The sequence below is a fragment of the Lepidochelys kempii genome, chromosome 7, assembly GCF_965140285.1.
Source record: "Lepidochelys kempii isolate rLepKem1 chromosome 7, rLepKem1.hap1, whole genome shotgun sequence".
Classification (NCBI taxonomy): domain Eukaryota; kingdom Metazoa; phylum Chordata; order Testudines; family Cheloniidae; genus Lepidochelys; species Lepidochelys kempii.
In genome coordinates this window covers 114723174-114746452 of record NC_136386.1, presented here as the reverse complement: position 1 = coordinate 114746452, position 23279 = coordinate 114723174, and the positions used below count along the sequence as shown (strand labels likewise).

Here is a 23279-nt window from a genome sequence, read left to right as displayed (position 1 = left end):
CCCTAGGGATGGCTCTGGGGTGGGGGTGGGGGGAGATACAGCTCTTCAGCTGCCCTGCTCTGAAGGCAGCGTTGCTGCCAGCAGCAGCGCAGAAGTAAGGGTGGCAATACCATACCATGCCACCCTTACTTCTGCTCTGCTGCTGGTGGTAGAGCTGCCCTCAGAGATGGGTGGCCAGCCAGCAGCCGCTGCTCTCCAGCCGCCCGGCTCAAAATCACAGACTTTTGTTCAGATTTCAAAATCTGCCCGGACAGAGATCGGAGGACCAAAAAAGAGGTCATGTCTGGGGAAACCTGGATGTATAGTAACCAGATAGCATTTTATTTTTCAAAACAAAGTCCTGGAAGAGCAGCCCCATTTAGCAGTTGTTAATACTGCCACTTGAGACCTTAGGCCGGTGGCTTTTGTTGGGTTCCACGGTGTACCAGACCTTCAGAATGCCAGCTGAAGTAGCAAGGTGACTTGTAAAATCTTGCTTCTATAAGACTCAAGATTTTTGTTTTTTGCACCCCTTTTACAAAAACAAATCTGGGCCGTTTGAGATATTTGCCTTTCCCCTTGTGCTAACAATTTGACAGCTTTGGTTTCTCTCAGGTATGCTAGCCTCACATGTATTTTAATATTTGTACAGAGGCCTGCAGCATAACAATTATTTTGCATAAGTTCTCTTGCTTAAAATGTTATTTAAAAAAAATACACACTGCTGATCCACAATTAGATCATATTATTAAACAGAGAGTAACATACTTATGCCAGGATTGTGTGTTTTGAAAAATCTAAGAAGGTGGCAGGGGAGCCTGTTTCAGCAGTTTGCTTGGAAATAATTTGCACAGGTTTGTTTGAGTTAATTGGCTGAAAAGTTGAGTGTTTGTATAGGCAATTCATGATTTCCACACTGAGGCAGACAAGCAGGAGGGGAGTGTGTATTGTGTGTCTAGTGTCATACAGGGAAGGCGAGAGTGTTAATTCTGGACTACTGATGGTGGGAATTTCCCTCCTCTTTGCCCCCCTCCGAGGAATGTAAAACCACTGTCAGAATGCTGGGAAAGTCAGGCTTGAATTTTTCTAGTCCCCGTGCAAATTAGAGGAACTGCCTGACTGAAATTTGCATTTAGGGCCGAAAGAAAAGGATTTCCTGCTATTTAGTTGCTCAAGGAAGGAAAGGATTTACCTCCTGGCTGTAATAAGATCTAATTTTCTTCTTTTAATAAGAATAACTGCACATTGCAGCAGTAGTAAACCTGTGAAAGCAATCAGTCTCTGCCCCCCTCCCCCCAAAGTTTGCATGTAAGAGCTGTGTTGTAACTCTTCCTCTGCCAAAAGAGTCCTCCCTTCTACAGTTTCCAACCTAATACCTAATGTATTGTGCACGGGCGGTGGGGGCCACGGCAATTACTTGGCATCTCGTTCCATTGTGAAAGAGAGAGTTGCTGAGGGGTGGTTGCTGCTACGTAACTCCATAGGACTGCTTGTACTCCCCCCTACAACCATCTGGATTTAGTTAGCTCTCTCGGCAGTAGGGCTGAGTCTCATTTCCTCGAACCAGTAATATTATATAGGCAGTGATTCTGTTCTGCCCTAACATAATTGAAAATTATGTGTATTGTAGACTCGTAAAAAGCTGTGGCTCAGGTAGCCTGTGGAGATTGGATATGGCACACAATGAAGCTTTTATGCAAAGTAAGAATTATAAGCCACTGCATTAATGTCGTATTATAGGCATGGCAGTTCTTGGACGTGGAGTCCTCGAGCCAGGCTTGTCACCTTAAACAAAACTAATATTTCATACTTTATCAACGGGGCTGGCGTTCTAAAGCCAGCCAATTACACTTTTGCGAGTGTCCCGACATTGAAACTGTCAGTTAGCTTGACACAGTGACTTGCTGAGGCCCTTTGTGTTTATCCTAGGGACAGAACATCTTGCCCTTGATGGGGCTGGAATGTAAAACTGGAGGCTTGCCACTGGCTAGAGCTGATGGAAGTTACTTTATTGACCACTGCACACTGCTGGTGTCTATGAGGTCTGTTTATTTTCTCCTTTGATATGCATGTAACTCCCACTGGTTTTAATGGAAGCTGCACGTGTGAGACCCTTAAGTTTGGAATTTTCTTTTTGGACTCCACTCGAATTCGCATCCAATTGTGTCCAGGAAAAGAGGCAGGTTTGGCTATCTCCTAGACTTTGTAACATGAGATTTCTTGGCATCTTCTTTGTTGGGGTGGCTTGTAGAAGGGTTTTACTGGGATTTAAACGTATAAGAGCAAAGCAGTTGTAAATTCCTCCTTGGCTCTTTCTTTCACTTAGCTTGTTCTACCTGGACATTGTAGCAATTGCTGTGAAATTACTGACCCTCTTCTAGAGACTGAAGATGAAGCAGGAAAAATTGAACCTTTCACAATTTTCTAATCCCAGAAAACCGAACACCCTAGCATGGCCCCTTCCCTGAGGCTATGCCCTCTGCCCTGCCCCTTCCCTGAGGCCCTGTCTCCCACTTACTACATTCCCCCTCCCTCGGTTGCTTGCTCTTTCCCACCTTCACTCACTTGCACTGGGCTGGAGCAGGGGGTTGGGGTGCAGGAGGGAGTGAGGGCTCTAACTGGGGGTGTGGGTGTGGCCAGAAATGAGGGGTTCAGGGTGCAGAAGGGGACTCTGGGCAGGGGGTTGGGGTGTGGGGGGTGAGGGCTGTGGCTGGGAGTGTGGGTTCTTGGGTGAGGCTGGGGATGAGGGGTTCAGGGTGCGGGAGGGGGCTGCGGGTTGAGGCAGGGGTTGGGGTGCAGGGGGGTTAGGGTTCTCTGGGGCTATGGGGATGAGGGGGTGGGGGTGGGGCTCAAGGCTGGGGTGTGTGGGAGAGGGATTCAAGGTGTGGGAGGGGGTTCTAGGCTGGGGCAGGAGGTTGGGTCTCGGGGTTGGGATGCAGGCTTATTTTTGGCTAAGGCAGGCTTCCTGCCTGTCCTGGCACCACGGACTGCACTGCGTTCCGGAAGCGGACATCAGGTCTGGGTCCTAGGTGGAGGCATGGCAGGTGGCTCTGCGTGTGCTGTTCTCGCCTGAAGACACTGCCTGGTTCCCAGCCAATGGGAGTGCGGACCTGGTGCTTGGGATGGGGGCAGTGCGTGAAGTCTCGTGGCCCCCCATCCTAGGAGCCGAACCTGCTGGCCCTTTCTGGGGTACAGTGCAGAGCCAGGACAGGTAGGGACTAGCCTGCCTGAGCTTCGCAGCACCGACAACCAGACTTTTAACGGCCCGGTTGACGGTGCTGACCGGAGCTGCCAGGGTCCGTTCCAAAACCGGACACTTAGGAACCCTACTTTCACATGGAGTTTCTTTCTGAGGGAATTTAGTGCCACTAAAAGGTTCTGAATTGATCACTGGAGACCACAGCCTTTTGTTTAGCCACATAATAGTTAGCGCGTAGAAAGAGTCTAATATGAACTTCCCCACGCTGCATGTTCAGGGCATCTGAATGTGCCCTGGGGGGGTGCAGCCTAGTGACAAAAAAGTACTCCAGTGACCAGGCCTGCTCAGTCCTTGACCTATCTGCTAAAACTGCTGACAAACTGAGTTTCTTTGTGGCTTTGTCACTCTTGTAGCAATATTTTAAATCACTCATGACCATCTGATGGCTGTCTGGTGGGCTAGGAAAAATGCCTCATTCCAATTTCTAATGGTCTAGTGCCCATTTCCCACAAACCGTCAGGATACCTGGCGCTTACTGCCTTTACCGCGTGTTAGCAGTGGTGGAACTAATCCCTGCCTTGCAGATGGTCATCCCGGTCAGATCTGAGGCACATCAAGGGGTGCTGTGGGGGGCACTTACCTTGTGCGTGTGCCTGTTCTGTGGATATCCAGCAAACTTCAGACGCTAGGGTGACGAAACAACATCTTTCACCAGCTCTAAATGTTTAAAAATGCTGCTGAAAATTTTGGGGAGCTATTACTTGTTGTGGTCTGTCAATCCATGTATCATTATTTCTTTTAGTTGGAGTGGGTTTGTGACCTTCAGTGTAACCCCTTATGAAGGAACTGCCATGCAGACCTTTAGTGCCTTGTACTTACTTTTTCTTAGACACGTTTATATGGTGATGTTACAATCACCACGTGTACAGTACCTGATAGTTTTCAAGCCCTAGTCATTTATTTGCCTGGTATTGCCGACCTCAGATGTTTAAAATCATGACTCAAACTCCCCAAAAAACAATGAGATTGGTCTAAGATTCTTTCTTTCTTTTTTTTTTTTTAAATGATACGTTTTAGGTTCTTTTCGTTTGCCTTCTGCTTTTTGAATCTCTAGTCTAGGGCAGTGGTTCTCAAACTATTGTACTGGTGACCCCTTTCACGTAGCAAGCCTCTGAGTGCGACCCCCCCTTATAAATTAAAAACACTTGTTTATACATTTAACACTATTATAAATGTTGGAGGCAAAGTGGGGTTTGAGGTGGAGGCTGACAGCTTGTGACTCCCTATGTTCTAACCTTGCGACCCCCTGAGGAGTCCCTACCCCCAGTTTGAGAACCCATGGTCGAGGGTAGAATCAGGGCACATTTTCCAGCTTTTGTCCAAAACCAGGATGGGTAGATTCTTACTCTTAAAATAACAATAACAATCATAAAAGCTGAGATTCTCTCGTAATCACTTGTCTCCGAGAGCTGGGCCTTTGCTTAAACTTCAAACACTGGGAAACTTGTGATTAAAATGGTGAGTTGGCAACATTGCTTCTCCAAAATAATTATAGTTTTTGTTAGTGTTGGGTTTTTTTTTTGGTAAAAGAAATTCTGGAAGGTTCTACTCCAATTTGCCGAAATCCTAAATGTGAAGATTAATAAAAACAAATTTTTCTTGGAACTTTAAGTACTCAAAGGGGCACAAACCACATGTTTATTTCTTTGAATTCCAAAGCTTGAAAATATGAGACTCTCCAAAAGTATATCTACACTGAATAAAAAAACCTGCAACGCTGAGTCTCTGACTCTTTGAGTTTCTTGGGCTGGAGCCCAGGCTTTGAGACCCTACATGCTCACAGGATCTCAGAGCCTGGGCTCCAGCCTGCACCTGAACATCTACGCTGCTATTTTTAGCCCTGCATCCCGAGCCCCACGAGCCTAAGTCAGCTGACTCCGGCCAAGTCTTCTACTGCAGTGTAGACATAGCTGAAGTGATGGGAAATGATAGTGCATCTCGTGTTGACTGTCACCACAGTGCATACAGCCTTGCACCTACCAGGTCTTTCACGCTAGTAAATGTTGTATGCACATAAATGAAGGCATTACTATCCTGCTAAATACATGGAATGAAATAGATGCAGACACTGGATATAACAGGTGCAGCACAGAAATAGGAATAGATGTCGCCTGTTAAATCAATGGGGGTTCAGTCCAGGAAAGTCCCACTACAGTATGTCCTCCAGAACTTTGTTCTGTTTGTTTTTAAACGTCTCCAAGCAATGTGGCTTTCACCATGTCCCTTGAGAAAACTATTCCACAGCCTGATCCGTCTGTCTGGCTGCATATCTCAGAGAACTGTGGGTATACTACTTCTGCTAGTTTTTTGGGGGCCAATTTCTGCTCTCACTCAGGTGCATGTCAGTGATTCTAGTGACTTTAATGGGAAGACATGCATGTCCTAGTGCAGAACTTGAAGTCCATATCTGCTCCCAGTGAAGTCAGTGCCAAAACTCCATTGCTTCTTGAAGTTTGGTTCAATTCTGAAAAAGAACTAAGTAAAAACAGCACATTCTTACTGAGCTTATCTACTCTTCTGTATGTTCAGAGTCCTATCTGCTGACTTCAGTGGCCCACAGAATCAAGACAGAGGACAGAGTGAGCTGTACTTATTTCTTCTTATGTATAATCAACCAGATAGTTTAAGTTTCACTTAGAGTGCCAATCAGTTACACCTATGCAAACCCATTGAAGGAAGTGAGGTTGCAGAGGTGTCATGGAAGGCTATTGGAGAGACAAGGTGGGTGAGGTAATATCTTTTATTGGAGCAACATCTGCTGGTGAGAGAGACATGCTTTTGAGCTATACAAAGCTGCTCTTCAGCTCTGGGAAAGGTGCTCAGAGTTTCACAGCTAAATACAAGATCCAACAGATAATTCAGCATAAGTAGTTAGCACATGTACTATGGGACCATTCAAGGTGAAATGGCCCGTTAACAACACTGTAAATCATAGGACAGAAAAGTGAGGTTAGTGGGTTACAATGGACATAATAAGCCATAAATCCAGTATCTTTATTAAAACCATGATTTTTAGTGTCTAGCAAAGTTATGAATTTGAGCTCCCAGGCTCGCCTTTTAAAAGTGTTGTGCAGGTTTTCGATGAGGATTGATAGGTCAGATGTAGAGTGATCACTTTGTGAAAAGTCTTCACTCACAGGAGATGTGGTGTTTTTGTCTTTTAGCATTTTCCTGTGTGAGTTCAGTCAAGAGCATAGTGATTGTCTGGTTTCAACCACTTAGTTGCAATTGGGGCATTCACTGCACTGGATGATGTACACCAGATGTTGTGATAGGAATGTGTAGGAATCATGGATTTTGAAAGGTGTGCTATGGAGGGTGTGGATCGTCGCAGCAGTGGAAATATGTCTACAGATGTTTGCATTGGTTTGGCAGGGTCTGGTGCTGCTTTGAGTTGGGGGGTTGTTTGAAGGCCAGAAGAGGGGGTTCAGAAAAGCTTTATTTCAGGATGGGGCCATCAAGAATTGGGTTGTTTGATGCCCAAGAAGGAAATAATCCATTTTGACTTACAGACCCCGGGTTGAGTTTGCAAAGGTAGCACAAAATAAACTTGTAAACTGAGAACATTTGATCTGAAAGCCACTGAGAGAAAATAAACATGGCACCTCACAGTGGTCAATACAGAGTTGCCTTTCAGAGTAGAACTGCACGGTGAGGTTGGTATGGTGCTTTGAAGACACAAAGAGCTATAGAAGTTGATTATTACTATTATTGGCATTTGCTGAATAAATTCTTACTGTGAGATGATAATATGCTGGGATTCAGGAGTTGTGTTTATTTTGGGTTTTTTTTTTTTTAAAGACTTGACTGTCCACCCTCCTTCCCTTCCCCCTGCCCCTCTCAGTTTCTCAGCTATTTTATTTCTGTGTTTTTTCTTCTTCCAGATCTGATTTGTTAATAAACTCATTCAAGATAACATTGTCTTTTCAATCTGCTTTATTTCCTTATTCTGCTGTTTGAAAATGCTGCTGTATGAAATGAAATGAATGAAAATGTTAGTGTTCTGGGCCAGTTTTGTTTCACATAGCCATACAAAGGTACCTGCCGTCTCTTTGTTTTTCGTTTCAGTTCCTTGCATATGTTTTAAGTTATATCTTTTTGCCCATGTTAGCTAGGATTTGTTGTTTTATTTTGTCTTTCTTTTCTGAACTCATTTTTCTTTTCCCATTTTTGTTTTCTCCCATCCAGTATCTCCAGATGAAATGGCCACTGCTTGATGTTCAGGCAGGGAGCCTTCAGAGTAGACAAGCCCTCAAGGATGCTAGGTCTCCATCTCCAGCACACATCGTTGTAAGTAAACTCAGAAGACATTCTTCCTTGGTTGAAAAAAAAAAAAGACATTTGACATTAACAGCATTTCCTTGTCATCCTTTTTCTTTTACTCAACACACAGAAAAGGGCAAGCCAAACCCAGGGTAAAGGGTGGGGAATGAGTTTTCTGTTGCTGGGCAGCACTTCAAAATATTATCCATGGCGTATAAGCTCTTGCTTTTTGGAAAAGTGAAGAAGCTAAGTGCCCCTTAAATTTACACTCTCCAAAATTATTTTGATTTTATGTAAGTCCAATCCAGTTGATTTACAATTCTAACTTTCCAGCTGTTGAAATGAACACTGGGTTTGGGAGAATATTGAAAAATAAACCACCTCCAAGAAGCATTGTGAATTCTGGGCCTGATCTGTAGTCCTTACTCAGACAAATCTTGTGGGGAGTTAGTCAGACAGAGTCTTACCCGAATAAAGTCTTGTTAGGATCAAGCTAAAAATATTTTAAAATGAACAACAGCAAAAATCTTTTCTTTCTGGTGCATTTTCACTTAGTATAAACACTGAATGTCAGCAAATGGTATGTTTACAATTCATCTCAAGAAAAATCCAGTTCCATTGTTGAATTCTGCTACTGTAGTCAAATTTCTTCCCATACAGTAAAAGTGATGGTAATGTTACAGTGTTCAAGCCGCATGTGAGTATGTGTTTAAATAATGTCCAAAAGAAACAAATTGTTATTTGTACACTGCACTATGCAACTATGACTGCCCAAACTCTTTCACATTCACCTATATCTGGTTTTTATGAAATTTTTAGCTAATGAGCCCATCAGTTCTGAATGTTGAGCTGATAAATTAACCTCTTGAGAAGATGGCTCACAGCTTGTTAGAATATTTCTTTCAATATATTTTATCATCAGATCTCATGTTTTTGACTTTATTTTTTTTATAATTAATGGATACGTAGGTGAAATTATGCAAAAAGGAAACTGCTCATGTATTTTTGATATAGGATCTAAAGCTGATATAGTTGAGAAATCACATCAGACACTTGAAAGATATTAATTTACTTTTTTTAAAAAATGAAAATAACTTAGAAATGTCTTTTTAAAAAAAAATCTGTGTCTCTTAAACCTGAAAAGTCCCAGACCCTTTGTTATGAGCGTCTTAAATAGTTTTGATAAAATGTTTTAATAACTCTTTGAATTAATAGTTTTAAAAACCGACCTGAATAAGGCAGAGCGAAATGTAGACTGTGCTGATATTTAAATGGTCAATGCCAAATTCTGTTTATTCACTTTTTAAAAGGATTTTATTTTTCCTTCCTGTTGTTTGTGCTATTGCTGTACCACGAGCTCAAAGAAAGACGTTTACCTCGCTACCTCTTTTATCTGGTCTACAAACAAAATTCCTCGCCTTCTTCCCCCCTCCCTCATGCCAGCCTATCACTTATTTTCTAATGGTGAATAAGCCAACAAGAATCTGCCTTTTATTTAGTTGTTTATCAATCCATCGTCAATGAGGTCATCAGAGATGAAAACATTCCTCTGGGAACTGGGTTTGATAACTCATGTGCCCTCTGCTGGCTGGCTGGTTATCGTCCTTTGCCACAGCAAAGCAAACTACAGGGCAACATGCACATCGCTAGTCTTTCATTTTAAATTTCGCTGTGACAGACTTGTTTATCGGAGGAGGAAAGAAAGATTTTAATAGATTCTGGTGGATGATTTTTGCTATTGGATTATACGTGTTGAAGGTAGGTCAAGTGTTGCTTGTAAATAAGTTGTCACCTATTTTTATATGTGATTGCAATTTAAATGGTGAATCTAAAAATGCAGATGAAGATGGGAGGTGTAATTGAATTTCAGGTTTCACTGAAGTCTGTTACTCTTCAGAAGAATAGGCTCTGCCCTTTATAAATAACAATTTCCCTCCCTTCAGACACAGTGTGCCCCTTTCGGGAGAGCTCACAAGCGATTTGCTGGTGTCTCCCTTCCTGCAGCACCCCTACTCATTTAAATGCTGCTTCACCATATTCCTGACGCATGTGCAGATGAGGGATAGATGAGTTGACACCCCCTCAAAAAAATTGATAGATTCTAAATTCTCTTATCCATTCTGGAAACCTTTTTCCAGGAAGCCTGAGGTGGACTCTTCTGTGGATTTTGACTGTTTATGGGGATTTTTAAGAGCTGTTTCACTCTGCGATTCAATAAAAAGTGTACTTACCATAGCAACCACTTAGGCCGTGAGGAACATATACTACCTCTGAGATGGAGACCACCTTCCAAAAGAGCCACAGCTGTCATTTGTAATGTGATCTTTTGTGTTACTTACAATGTTCTGGGGGAAAGGCGGGGGGAGAAGAAATGTGTTTTGATGGAACAAAGTTTGTGCAAGGTTTAATCTTGTTCGTTTTTAAACGCCCCCCCCCCGAAAAAAAAAAAAAAGAAAACTCTGCCTTGTTACGTAAAAATGCTGTTTCCCTTCCCATGTGCACACCCCCGCACTTTCCTTCCTCACTCCAATTCCTGGTCATGCTAATGATAAAGAATGTCGTTTTTTGTAAATGAAGGCCTTGTGACTGGTGACATACCGGGGGAGGTGGTGATGGCGGAAAGAGGGCTAAGTAGATGCAGATGCCAGCTGGATTGGGATGTGTCAGTTTTCTTCAGTGCCACCATTTGTTGATGCTGTTGATGTACAGCACACCAGGGAAGTGTTGCTAGTTTCTCTAATAATGATCCGCACTGAGTTATGCTACGAAAATGTGATTCGTCTTTATATGGACGAGAAGAGATATTTACCTCTCAGTGTTTGTGCGCGCACACATGCAAAATAAAGATGTATCTAAACAGTTTTCTTCCCCCACACATACTGCTATCTTGTACACATGCCGTGTACATGTGCTGATCTTTCTCTTGAAATCCGTTGTGCTGCCTCAATGATGTGTAATGAAAGGACTGACACCGGCAAATCACTTCCTATGTTTCATGTATTTCTGAAATCAGGATTTGGGGCTAATCTTATAGCTGGATTACAAAGGGAGGAAAGGACTGTTTAAGCATGCTTTCTTATGAATGCTTGGTCACACGTAACACAACTCCTAATTAGGGCTACGTGCTTTACACCCTGATTAGGTGAAACACCCATTGGCTTCATTGGGAGTTTTGCTTAATGACTCAGGACTGCAGAACAGGGCTGAATTCTAATGATTACCAGGGCTGTACTTATTTGTCTTCTGGTCTCTTTTTCAGGTTAGTTTAAGAACATGAAGTTAAGGCTACAAAAACTGAAGCAAAAGACCAGCATGAATAATGTGGTTGGATTACCTCCAGCACTGAGGGCTGGGTTAATACTGCTTTTCATGGTGCTTGAGGGGGTCTCCAAAACCTCTGAGAATGTCCGCTAGAACAGGAGTTCTCAGGACAAATTTTTTGGTGGCCTCAGAGTGTGGCCACCAACTCTTGCTGGTGGCCGCTCTCACATTTTCCCCTAAAATACTTAATTAGCTTTAGGAAAAACAAATAATTATGCACATAGACACATCCAAATCACTGTAATTTATTTATTGTTAGCTAGTAAGTCTGTTGTGAAAAGTGATATTAACAAACATGCAAGTATCACTTTTCACAGCAGACTGACTCAGCCCTGTCAAGCCAGAGGACAAATTAAGTCCCAAATGGGGGAGTCGGGGGTGGCAGCAGGGGCCAGGGGCAATGGTGGGTGGGGGCGGGAGGGGGCTGGGGCCTAAAGCCCCACTGCCAGAGCCTGGAGTTGGAGCCCTCAGCCCCTTAGCCAGAACCTGTTGCTCCACCACCCCAGAGCTGAGGCCTAAAGCCTGAGCCCCACTGCCCCAGGAAGGTGGGGAATTCACTGGCTGCCTTCTCCTCCAGCGTTGAACCCTAGGTGTCTCCAGAGGGGGGCAGAGCCCAACCCCTGCTGGTGGTCCCAGCAATGAACACCGAGGTGGTGCATCCAGGAGCAACAGGAAAGAGGAGGGGCCACTATTTTGCTGCCCATCCCCACCCCATTACAGCCCAGGAGGCTGTGGCCACAAGAAAAGCACCGGTGGCTACATGTGAGAAATGCTGAGCTAGATACTCTCTTTATGTATTTAGTACACTTTAGAAGGTACAGCAAGAGGATCCATTTAAATCAGTGCATTTATTTGCATTTCAGTGCCTCGGTTGTCTACTAAGGCCTGGCATCTTGTTTTGGTCCAGCTGCATGTCTGTGTCCAGGGGTGAAAAGAAAACTGGAGGCGTGGGAGAAGTTCTTTTAAGAATACACTATTAAGGCTGGCAGGCCAAAATTTTGAATTCAGCCTTCAAATAACATTTTTGGTTTTGGGGTGCAATACTGGGCTTTTGTTTTGTTTTTTTTTTGTTTTGTTTTTCCCCTTGGAAACATTCAGTCTTCCAAGAACAAAGGTTTCAACATCTATCAAATCCAGATGGGCAGTTTGGATGATCCCCAACTTACAGGGGGTGTTTGTTGTCCTGGAATCATATGTGTCCATGATGCTCTGTCCCTGTGTGCCCTCGGGGTGGTGTAATTGACAAAACTGTCACTGTCCAGAAGTAGGATTCTTGTCTATGTCTAAGATGCAATAGGGCAGGCAAGTGGAATGGATTGCTCACAGTTCTCGTAGGGTTGCTCACAGTTCTCGTAGGGAGGAAATAAAAGATCTGAACTTTAGGCCTTCTAGGTCTTGAATAATTCCCTCTATATGGTAATTTAATTAACATTTTAAAAATTATATTTTCCTTCTTTCATTAAAAATGTAAGTTGTATAGTTCTCATTCCCTGTTTTCTGAGTAAGTATTCTGACTAAGCTATAACTACTGCAGATGATAGGGTAACATTGTGGGTTAGGGGCCTTTGACTGGATACTACCTCTGGTATTTTAGTTATACAAAAGCTTACATTTAGCTTGCTTTGTACCAGGCAAAAACATGCTGTACCAAAACCGGTGTTTTTGGTATAGTGTGTGTCTTACAAAACGGTAAAAGTCTTCAAAAAATTCCCACGTTTTCTTCTGCAGGGTACACTTTTGAAGTCAATGTAAATTTTACCTTGGGCGTGGTACTATTTGGTCTGGCTTTTCTATTGTGTAACGAGCACATCCATAGAGTAGTCTGAATCCCCAAGAACAAAGGACCACAATACTGTAGTATCTTTCTAGCTATCTGAAATTTGGCTTAAGGAGGGGAAAATAGTGTTTTGAAAAAGTAATATGACAAACGAAACTTCAGGCATCTGAAATTCATTCTGTTCTCCATGTATTAATCATGCATAGAGAACAGTCATTATTTGTAACTTGGTCATTTTTGAGGGAATTAAACCATTTACCATATTATTTGGAGTAGGAGCCATAGGAGAAAAGCAAATAAATACAATAAAATCCTTTGGTTTTTTAAGTGGTTTCCATTTGCAAAGGCCTTTCCCCCCCTTTTTTTTCTTTTTAAAAGGGATTGTGAGTTTGTCTTAAGTTAGGTTTTAAAACTCAAGCACCTACATGCACCCCCAAAATATTCATGTCCAAACAAACAGTAGAGAGGACAAATGTGTCACCATTTTGCATGCACAGGTATGTATCTTTGCACATGCAGCTATTTGTAAGCAAAACATTTTGCAATCGTAGCTTAGTGTGTTTGGGCCAGAAGTCCCTAGCTATGGGTTTTAAAGCTCTCAGATTTATTTGTTTTTAATATTTTGCATAATAGTTTGTTGTAGAGTAGCTGCGTTTTCTCTGCTACAGTTTCCCAAGTTGTTTTTGGATTTGAGGCTACAGGTGTGCACGTGATGGGACTTTTCCTTCAAACTGATCTTCTTGGTACGCAGGCTGCATGTTGAAATTGTCTAGAATCCTGTGGCACTTTAGAGGGAAGGATTTGTGTGGGTTTCATTTAATTGCTTATTGACAAGAATGGCGCTTTTGGGCGTAGACTGCGGGGGGGGAAGAATAGGTTTTGTGTGTTAATAGGGGTTGCCTGTATTCCAAGATAGTAGGGTACAGTTTGGTGTTGAGTCCAAGTATGCAGTCTTTTTCAGTGGTGCTGCAGAACTCTTAAGACCTTATACAAACTATTTAGAAAGTTTTAGTGAATCTCTTGCTAAACACTTTTCACCCCTTTTGTCTAACTGCCCTGGCAATTATGGAACACACAAAATGGTGCTTAAGTAAGTACATGCCTCAAATGTGTGCAAAATCGCTCTACTCTGACTAGTCATCATTGACTGAGATCTAGCCACAAAACTGACTCTGCTCTGTGGGAATATTGTGGCTAAATCATTCACTCCTAATTCCTTTGATTTTTAGAGGGGACAAGTTGTCTTAAATCCCTGTTCGAATCTGAAAATTTAGCGCTTCATGAAAAACCCAAGAATAGCAGCATAGGAAGCATGAAATGGTATGGGATAAACTCCTACTGAACACCGATATTATTGACTGTGGGCTCAGTGTAATGATATTATATATGCTCAATAATTTAGAGTAGATTAGGGTCTTTTAATAAACGATTTATCTTTATCATTTGGTACAGTTGAGAGGTAGTTGGGATTTTTAGAATCACTTAATTCCATTGCACCATGATGTTACCTGATCCCGATACCATACAAAACCTGAGTCGATGATGGGCTCTTTCCATTTTTCATCGAGCAAGCCTGTACTTGAAGGCTGAGATATTGAAAGCTGGCAATCTTTGTAATGACTGCATCTTTAGCCTTGAGTAGGGACTTAGGTGCCTCGGCAGTCTGTGCCTCTGTAGGTGCCTAAATCCCTTCAAAAACCTGGCTCTTGGAGGCAATGGTGCAATCCTCAGCTGGTGGTATCACAGCTACTTTGCAGTCATGGGAGCTATGAGATTTTATACCAGATGTGGCTCTTTTCCTTTAGAGTTTTAAATTCTTTTGGGTGTTGTGATATTTTAGCAGTGAATAGATATTGGCATGCAAGATGTATAGTATTGCCAACCTCAGTTGCTCAAAAATCATGAGTCAGGCAGGTGTCAAAAGATCATGACATTTAAAAAAAAAAATACAAGCTGGGTTTTTTAAATTTGTCTTCTGGTTTCTGACCCTTTAGGATATACTCAGATTGCAATTTTTCAAGCTTTCCTCCAGACCATTAGGGCTAGAAACTAATATATATATATTTAAATGAAAGCTGAGGTTCTCACCTTGTCACTTGACTCCTGAAGCTGGGCTTCAAGAAAACTAGCAAATGTCGCAAATGCCTAATAAAACGGTGAGAATTGGCAACCCTGGGTGCAGTTGTTCTTTGAGAAGGTACTGAAGTGGAGCTGTGGATGCACACGCCATGCCCACTGTTGAGTGTCATTTCTGGTGAATTACAGTGTTGCGGCTTACACTGTGCGTTGGAGTATTTCAGAGACTTGGCGTTTTAGTATTTATGTCCTTGTATATCCTATTAGTGAAACTTTACAGGCCTTTTAATACATTGTGTGCTTAAACTTTGGGTGGAGGCTGAAACAAGGTTATTTAGATATCAAGCTTCTCTTTGTACCTTGTCGATAAACTGCCCAGCATGCTCTGAACACTAATAATAATCAGATTCTGATACCATTTGACTGGCTAACATGGATTCAGCAAAATCATGTTGGAGTAACCATTTCCTAGCCCAGGCAGAGGCCCAGGTTAGAATGTGATTTTGAAACCCTCTGTTCTAACATGGGTTGGCCTCTTCCACACTAGGTAGCCAAGCTATGTTAAAAATGGCTTCACGTAGAGCCAAGTTTATACTATGCTCCAGTATGCATGTTAAATCCAGTTGAAAAGGTTTGGGCCTAAGACAAAGCTTTGGTGATTCATCTGCTCTTGGACAGCAGAGTTCTCACATTGAAAAGGGGTCTTGTGGGAGACACCGGGAAGCCTCTGTCCCTGGGGCCCAGTTGTAAGGCCAGTACAGCCTCCTGGCGATCCAATGGCAGTGCATTGGCCCAAGGTGAAGAGCTATTGCAGGAGTGGGGGATATTGGCTACTCAGAGGGGTGAGCCTGTCAGATGCAGATGTTGTGTAGGCAGGGTGGGAGACTTAGCAAGGCTGCTCACTGTAGGGCTCCTCCTCTCACAGACAAGTTGCGGCTGAAGTCAGTCTGAAGTTTACAGAATTAGGCATTAAATAATACAGTCTGATTTTGAGCCAAAGTCTTCATGTTGTTTGAACGTGAGCAATGATTACACTGTGTACCAGGAGATGTAATGGATTAGGATAAGGCAGGGTCACCATGTTTATAAGAGCTGGCAGCAGAGGCCTCTGTTTCCGACATAGCTATGAGTGTCCAAAGCCTTCTGTTTTCTATTTAAATAAACTTTGCCTACACTGTTCAGGTGCTGTAGTAAAGAAAACAGCGAGTACTTACCTTTAGGAAGGAAGTCAGCATCACTGGATTTAGGACCACTCATTCTTTGTGGTGCTGGAGACCAAGAGGGTTGCTGTGGTGACCAATTCAGACAGTATGGCTTGGATTATCCATGTTGTTCATCAGACACTTCCCTTTTCACTCCGTCCCTCCTCCCTAGCCACTCCACAGGTTCATCTGTGTACTCTTCTGAGGAAGAAACTTGTACTGCTGAATGGGTATGCAAGCAAACTTCAGCCAAAATCAGAGATACTTCCCCACCTGCGTCATGGGCATCAAGCAAAAATCCTCCAGAAAATACCTCTTTGGGAAAGCCTGTCGCTGATCAGAGACATAGAAAAAGATGCTGCTGGGGTGATCCATTCATAACAAACACCCAAGAGCTGGGTGCTTATCTAAACGATCCAATTCACCCAAGTTTGCAAAACTGGACTGGAAATCTCACGGGAACAGACTTGCTTGCAGTATTGAAGCACTTCTGCCTTCACCAGCAGTTGGAACCGAGAAGTAAGGGGAGAAGGGGGGAATAAATAATGATCCTAGAATCATAGAATATCAGGGTTGGAAGGGACCTCAGGAGGTCATCTAGTCCAACCCCCTGCTCAAAGCAGGACCAATCCCCAATTTTTGCCCCAGATCCCTAAATGGCCCCCTCAAGGATTGAACTCTCAACCCTGGGTTTAGCAGGCCAATGCTCAAACCACTGAGCATAATCTTCCATATGGCTTTCCATTGGATGATCTCAATGCACTTTGCAAGTACTGATGAATGAAGTCTTTCAACAGCACTGTGAGACAGGGAAGTATTACGACCCCCAGTATACAGATGGGAAAATAGAGGCACAGAAAGATTAAGTTACTTGGGCAAGATTATACAAGAAACCCCTGCATTGGGAATGAAACCCAGATTTCCTGTATGTTAGCGGCGGGAAAAAACAAAACTTTTTTCACAACAAAACAAGTTGCTTTTCAGACCTAAAAGAGATGTTTCAAGTTCTGTATGAATGTTATCTTTGGTTTTCTGAATATGTTGTGTGGGAAATCATTTTGGATTCCCGTCACCCCTACTTTACTTAGACAAAACGGTTGCTCCACAGCAAGACGCCCTGGCACAGGTTGTGTATGCTCTGTTATATCACACTGAGTAAAGGAGTTTCTGGGATGTATAATTTGATATTCATGCTTTTACCTACCATGCTTCCCGAACCTAGCATAGTGCAAACAATAGCAGTCACAAACATCCCATTTGGATGCATTATTTTCTGATCATGTGATATATAATATCATAAAGTCATTCCGAGGGTGGGGAAAGAGAGAGGGACTTTTGCAGTGACAGACAAGGTGGATGAATTTTTGCAATGTTATTTAGGCCTGGTCTCAACCTGATGGGATCTTGGAGATGGCTGGAATTTGATTCTTTCCAACCTTCTCCCTCCCACCTATCTTCAGTACAGTTTAGGTTTTCCTGGCTTCATAACTTTGTTCCTCTGCAATCCAGCACTGTAAATCAATCTGCAGGAAATTCCTAGGGAGTAATGTACCTCTGTAATGTGAACATCTCAAGTTGGCAAGACACTTGTAACATATTCGGTCCTTCCTTTTTCACAACTGGTACTGTGGAAACTTGCCTTTTCCTCTTGTTATGTCCTTGATTCAAGAAAGTGTTGACATGGTTAAGTGCCACGCTATTCAGGAAGGCATTTAAGCAGGGGCCATCTGACTTGATACTCATGTCAAATTAAACCCATTTCCTCGGAAGTTGGTTATGGAATCTCCTTATCTCTAGGTATATTGAGGATTGGGAAGGGAATAGGAAGGGGTGGGAGAGAAGAACGTGTCTTAAGTTCCTTCGGCTGGAATTCATTGCAGTGATGGCATCTTATTTCCCAAGCCATTTAGAGCTCGTGTACAAGCTCTTATTGTGTATTCGGGGAATTACATTCGTACATCACTCATCCATAACTAAGAAATGGATGAAACATCAATCTTCTCCTCCCCTAACTGAAAGGATAAGATGTATGGTGGAAGATACACCATGGCTTTTTGCTTGTGATCTTTATTTTAAAAAAGAAAGCCAACCCCCTACACTAGTTTAATGTCCCAGGTCTTGAACTGCAGCCTGGCCTCCACCCACTGTCTTCTGAAATCTGTTGAGCCAAGGAGCTAGTAGGACGATAGCCTCAGCCAAGGCTCAGCCACAGGCACCCTGATTGGATGATGATCTGACTCCACTGATTGGTCCAGTCATGGCATTTAAGCCGGAAGAAGGCATAGGAAGTGTATCTGAACAACACGGTGATTTCCTGTTGTGCCTGCATTGGATCCTGCTTGTGCCTGTCTCCTGCACCCAACTCTGCTCCTGATTCCTGCTCTGCTCCACTTCTGGCTCCTGCCTTTGCTCCAGTTCTCACCGTGCTCCAGCTCGATCCTTGCTTCTCCTCCAATTATACCTCTCCTCCTCCTTACACCTTGCCTCCAGCTACCAGTCCTGGCTCCCACTCTGGCCTCCGACTTCTCATCCTGGCTCTAGCATTTGGTATCTGACCTCTGCTCTGACCCTCAGCTTTGATTCCTGGTTCTGACGCTGGCTTGACTTCTAGCTCTGGTAATAGGCAGTTGACTCTGGTGCTGACCTTGACTTCGTTCCTCAACCTGGATGTCTGCTCTGCCCACTAGGCATGATTCCTGCTCTGACTACTGGGCCAGACTGCCTACATCCTGGTCCATAACAGCTAGTAGCTCTCATCACTTCCATATCAGTACTGTAAGCAGTGATGCTTCGGACCATTCCTGCAGAATGCTATAAAGCTGTTTGACCAAGGGATTAAGGCCAGAGCAAATGCGAGAGGTGTGAGGACCACAAAAGTCCATGTAATTTTGAATATGATCCAGCAGCCAAGAAGTCTATCCCAAAACCCATATATTTGAAAAATAAAAAGTCACAAAGCATAAGATTTTGAAGGACCTTCTTCCGTTGTTAGGATTTGGAAGAGCTTTGCTGCTACTCACTTGGAGATTTGGGATGGTCATAGGGAGGCATGCATGGGATGAGTAAATGATGAGAGAGGGGCTGTGAGTCATTGACCCGAGGACTTGACCTGTATGTTAGTGGAGGAGGAAGCAATGAAGTACTTAATGGCATATTTATAGCTCCATGTTCAGTTTTTGCTGCCTGAATTAGGCCACCTAGTTCTACATCTGGGTGCTTGAATTGATACTTACGCAACCAAATACTTCGTTTTATGTGCCTAATGACTAATCCTGAGCACATTTCAACATTAGATGCCCTACCTCAGGTTGAAAATTGAGACCATAGTATCAGTTAGGGGTTTGCCAGGAAAACATTTTTGAAGCAAGTGCATTTCAAGTGACTCAGGTATGTTTCATTAGAATGGTGTATCATTAAGTTTTGATTATGATATCAATAAGTTGAGTTGATTGGTAAGTGATTGAAGATAAATTTTGGCTTCTTGTCTAGTCATTATTACATGTAATCCTGTGAATGTATTAAGGAGTTGGCTTAAATAAGCAAATCACCATACCCCAAAGAGTTTACCGTTTAAATAGAAAAGAGAGGTAAAAGGTGGGAGGAAAACTGAGATGCAGAGCTGTGCAGTGACTTGCCTAGGATCACACATCAGATCAGCGGTGAAGCTTGAAATAGAACTCTGGTCTCCTGACTTCCAGTTCAGTGTCCTATCCACTAGACCATGCTGCCCCTGTATTCTATTGTAATATGCAATCTTTGGTGGAACTAAAGATGGAAGAATGGAATGTAATAAATGTGCAAATCATCTGTCCTTCAGCATTGGTGGTCATTGTACTTGCCAGTGGCCAGCACAGAGACGCACAAAGGAAAAACGGAGCTTCGTGACATCAAAGGGTTAATAGCAGCAAGTTTGGTACAATAGCTCATTAGGCCTTAAATGTGGGCTGCAAGCTCAGAAATCTTGGTAACTTTGGACTATAGGGACAGTGAACTTTCAACCCGGGTTCAGCAATAATAAATGCCTGTTAAGTAAGGCTTCCCTTTTACAAAGAGAGGGTGGACAGATGCATTTCAATGGGCTTTAAAAGTATCGCCACTTACTGCAGCGTCTGCTGGCCGGATGCACCCGGGCATGGGAAGGCAATCAAAAGATGTACACAAAAAGGCACTTTGTGAGTGTTTAGTCAAAAGCCAGGCTGCAATCTCAGGAGGAGTTTTTGTTTGTTCAACATATAAATGATGTGATAAAAAGTGAAATTCCTAAAATGTTCCTGGAGGCGGGTGGGGTGTGTGTGTGTGTGTGTGTGTGGAATAAAGAGAAAAAGCAACAACTGACTCAGAAAGGGGGAAAATGAGGCCCTGTCTTTTGATAGTTATGGTTGCAAACCCTGGGTTCTTTAGTCTGATCTGGGCAGGTAGAGGCTTACACCTACGTGGAGTCCAATTGAGATCTGTAGCAGTTCTGCCCAGGAGCAGTGATCCACTATCATGTATGTTCAGTTCCTGCTGTGATCTTTCTTTGTCCAGTTAACCCCTCTTGGAACATTTCTGCCGAAATATCGTCCTGCAGAAAAACTTAACGGTTCCTCAGATACCTGGAAAGGGATCCTACCAGGCACACGATAGCAGGTATCCTACATAGCCTACCAGGACTTGGCAAAATTTAAAACAAATCATGGATGATTTTAACATGTAAGTCAGAAATTGCTCATATTAATCAGTGAATTCTGAAATACTTGAGGAGGAGAGACCAGTATAAGCATTTCAGTCATAAGGTTTCTAATTTTTTGATGTGTCTTTCTGTCTGTGATTCAAGACATTGGAAAATGTGGAGCGTCTTTGTTGATGCAGTCCTGCAGGCCTCGCTCCAGCTAAAAAACTTGTGTGTGTGTTGTACCTCACTGCTTAGAGAGCCTAGAGACCTCCATGAAGAGAATGACAGGGTTTGATATAAACCAGCAGGACTGCATTGCTGCCTTTATCCAACAGTAAACCCTTTCACAATGCCATATGCCGCACATTCCATCGCAGCAGTGTAGGGTGTGATATAGTTAAAGCACACTCTGCAAACAGGAAACGCTGGTGACCGCTGTGTGTGCTTTTCATGTAGATAAAGTATTGGGAGCGTAACAAAAAAGAAAAGGAAAAAAAAAAAAGCACTCAAATGCTGGAAGCAGGGGCGGGTGGGGGAGGAGAGGGCGGGAAGAGAGAGGGAGATATTGCCGGCCTAAAGGGCCAGTGGTTGTGAAAAGGCAGACAGGAAATGCAGCCAGTTGAACAGGGAGCAATAGAGAAAAGTGCTGCTTAGCTTCTTGGTTTTATTTTTGCTGTGTTAAGTGCGGTATCAGTGTTACTGTTGGGGATTAAAATATCTTTTTTAAGTTCACTCTCCTTTTGGTTAGCATGCCAAATAAATAAATAAAAATCCAAAGTCTATTGTGAAGGCATGTTTATAAAAAGCAAGAAAACTTTCCTCCCTGTCTTTGCCAAAATTCTACACACATTGGTATTTTTATACATATACGTATGTTGGGGTTGGTTTTTTTTGCAATCTGTGTGAAGAAGGTATTGCAACACCGCCCTGGAGTTGGGAAGTAAGTAGGCAGGGGAGGGTAGAGGGGAACTACAGTGTCGTGGATGTCGAGGACGTCAGATGATAAGCAGACATTGTAGCTTTAATAAAATAAATGAAGTGGAGGGCAAGCTGTATTGGTGCAAGCCAGGCTTTAACCTTGCTAGCAAAAAATGACAGGCTGAGAACTGGGACATAAGGAAAATGTGAGTCCCTGGGAGTCTTGTTCACTGGACAATGTCTCAATTGTTTCTTTGATTTTCGCAGGCAGCAGGGGATATTGGGAGATTAACTGTTTACCATCCAAGCAAGCTCTGGAGGTGCTTGGAGAATAAAGAAGTGGCAGAAAATAGCATTTTTTTTTTAAACGATTAAGGGGATGTCAGTGGGTGATAGGAAAAGGTCACACTGTTCTCTGTGTGTTGTCTGCCATTCAAATCGGGCCTTACATTTAAAAAAAAAATGTAGTTTAGTTTTGTTTCTCTCCTTGCAAACTGTTGCTTTCAGTCTGGAAGGACCCAATAATGAGGCAGTCAGGTAGCCTTTAAAAAAGGAACAAGGGAAGGAGGGAAAGGTTGTCTTGTCTTGTTTTGTTTTTAGATTTGTTCATTGAAGGTAATTTTCAAGCCTTCAGGTCTTTGCCCTTTAGCTGGACATTTTAACGTTGACTGGATTGTTTGGAACAGGCTGAAATTTGAGAATTGGAATGTCCATTCTTCCTTAATTAACCACGTCACTATTTTGTTTAAATGTTTAAAAGATTATCTTAGAAGAGGGCAAAAGAGATGACTCAGTCTTCTCTTCATATTTGTGCTTTATTCATTACAAAAACAAACAAAAATCTATTGCATACCAGCTCTATCTGGGCAAGGTTCAAAAGACGTAACTGGTAATTCTTTAGTCATCAGCTTTTCAATGTGTGTTTTGTTGGGGGGTGCGGGTGACAGGGAATGGAGCAGACCAAAGTTGCTTCTTCCAAGCAAGAAGGTGGGAGGTTTATTTGCAAGCAGATAAACCTGTTTTAGTAAATGTGGATCTTGCCTCAGTGGAGTGATGTTTAAATACTCCTCGGGCTAGAAGCCAACTTTCTGATGAATGCCTAGATTGGCATTAGAGATCTGGGATGTGCTGTGAGGGTGTTTTAACTTAGTAATGGATCCGCTTCTGTATCCCTGCATTCCCTGACTGCTCTGTGTGTGTGTTCTCTCTCTCTCTCACTCTCCCCCACAGCCCTCTTTCCTGCAGCCTGCCTTTCCTCCTGCTTTTAACTGTTGCTTGAATTCTGTAGCCAGCTGCAGTCTGCTTTGTCTCCTCCTTCCTGTCAGACAGGAAATAACTTCCTAAGTGAAAATTACAAACTTGTACAATAGCAAAACTCTTCAGTTCTCTCAGAAATAAGGTGTCTTCTGAAATGTTAACAAAGACGAATAAATTACAGGTGCTCTTCTCTATGACAAAAAATAAAACGTTGCTATTTTCATGGTTCAAAATTCACAGGGAGCTTGGGAGCTGCTAGCTAACGGGACAGGGAAAAATTAGTCAAAAATAACACCAAGCCCGAATTAACTTTACACTTTAGGTTCTTGGTTCTTTGGAGAATCTGGCCATAAGTATCCCAGAGTGGACTGCTGGATGCTGAGCACTTTTGAAAATCTGGCACCAGTTGTGGCTGGTAAACACTTGTTGGTGCTGCACTCTTTTGACAATCTCACGCCATGTGTGTTTCAGAAATAGCACCATTTTTGGATTACAAATGAATGGATGATATGGAAGCAGTTGATTTCCGTGTTAAGTGCCCGGCAAAGAGCTGGATTAAATAGTTTGCAATTA

At 42.9% G+C, this 23279-nt stretch overlaps 1 protein-coding gene across 22 annotated transcripts in view; it reads left to right on the top strand.

Moving 5' to 3' along the window:
- Positions 1-23279, top strand: part of TCF7L2 (transcription factor 7 like 2) — a 204678-nt gene that overhangs the window by 70451 nt on the left and 110948 nt on the right. For all 22 annotated transcript variants that reach the window (XM_073354340.2, XM_073354334.2, XM_073354333.2 and 19 more), the window contains exon 4: positions 7427-7528. In XM_073354340.2, the coding sequence (XP_073210441.1) occupies positions 7427-7528 (102 nt within the window). The remainder of the gene's footprint in view (positions 1-7426; positions 7529-23279) is intronic.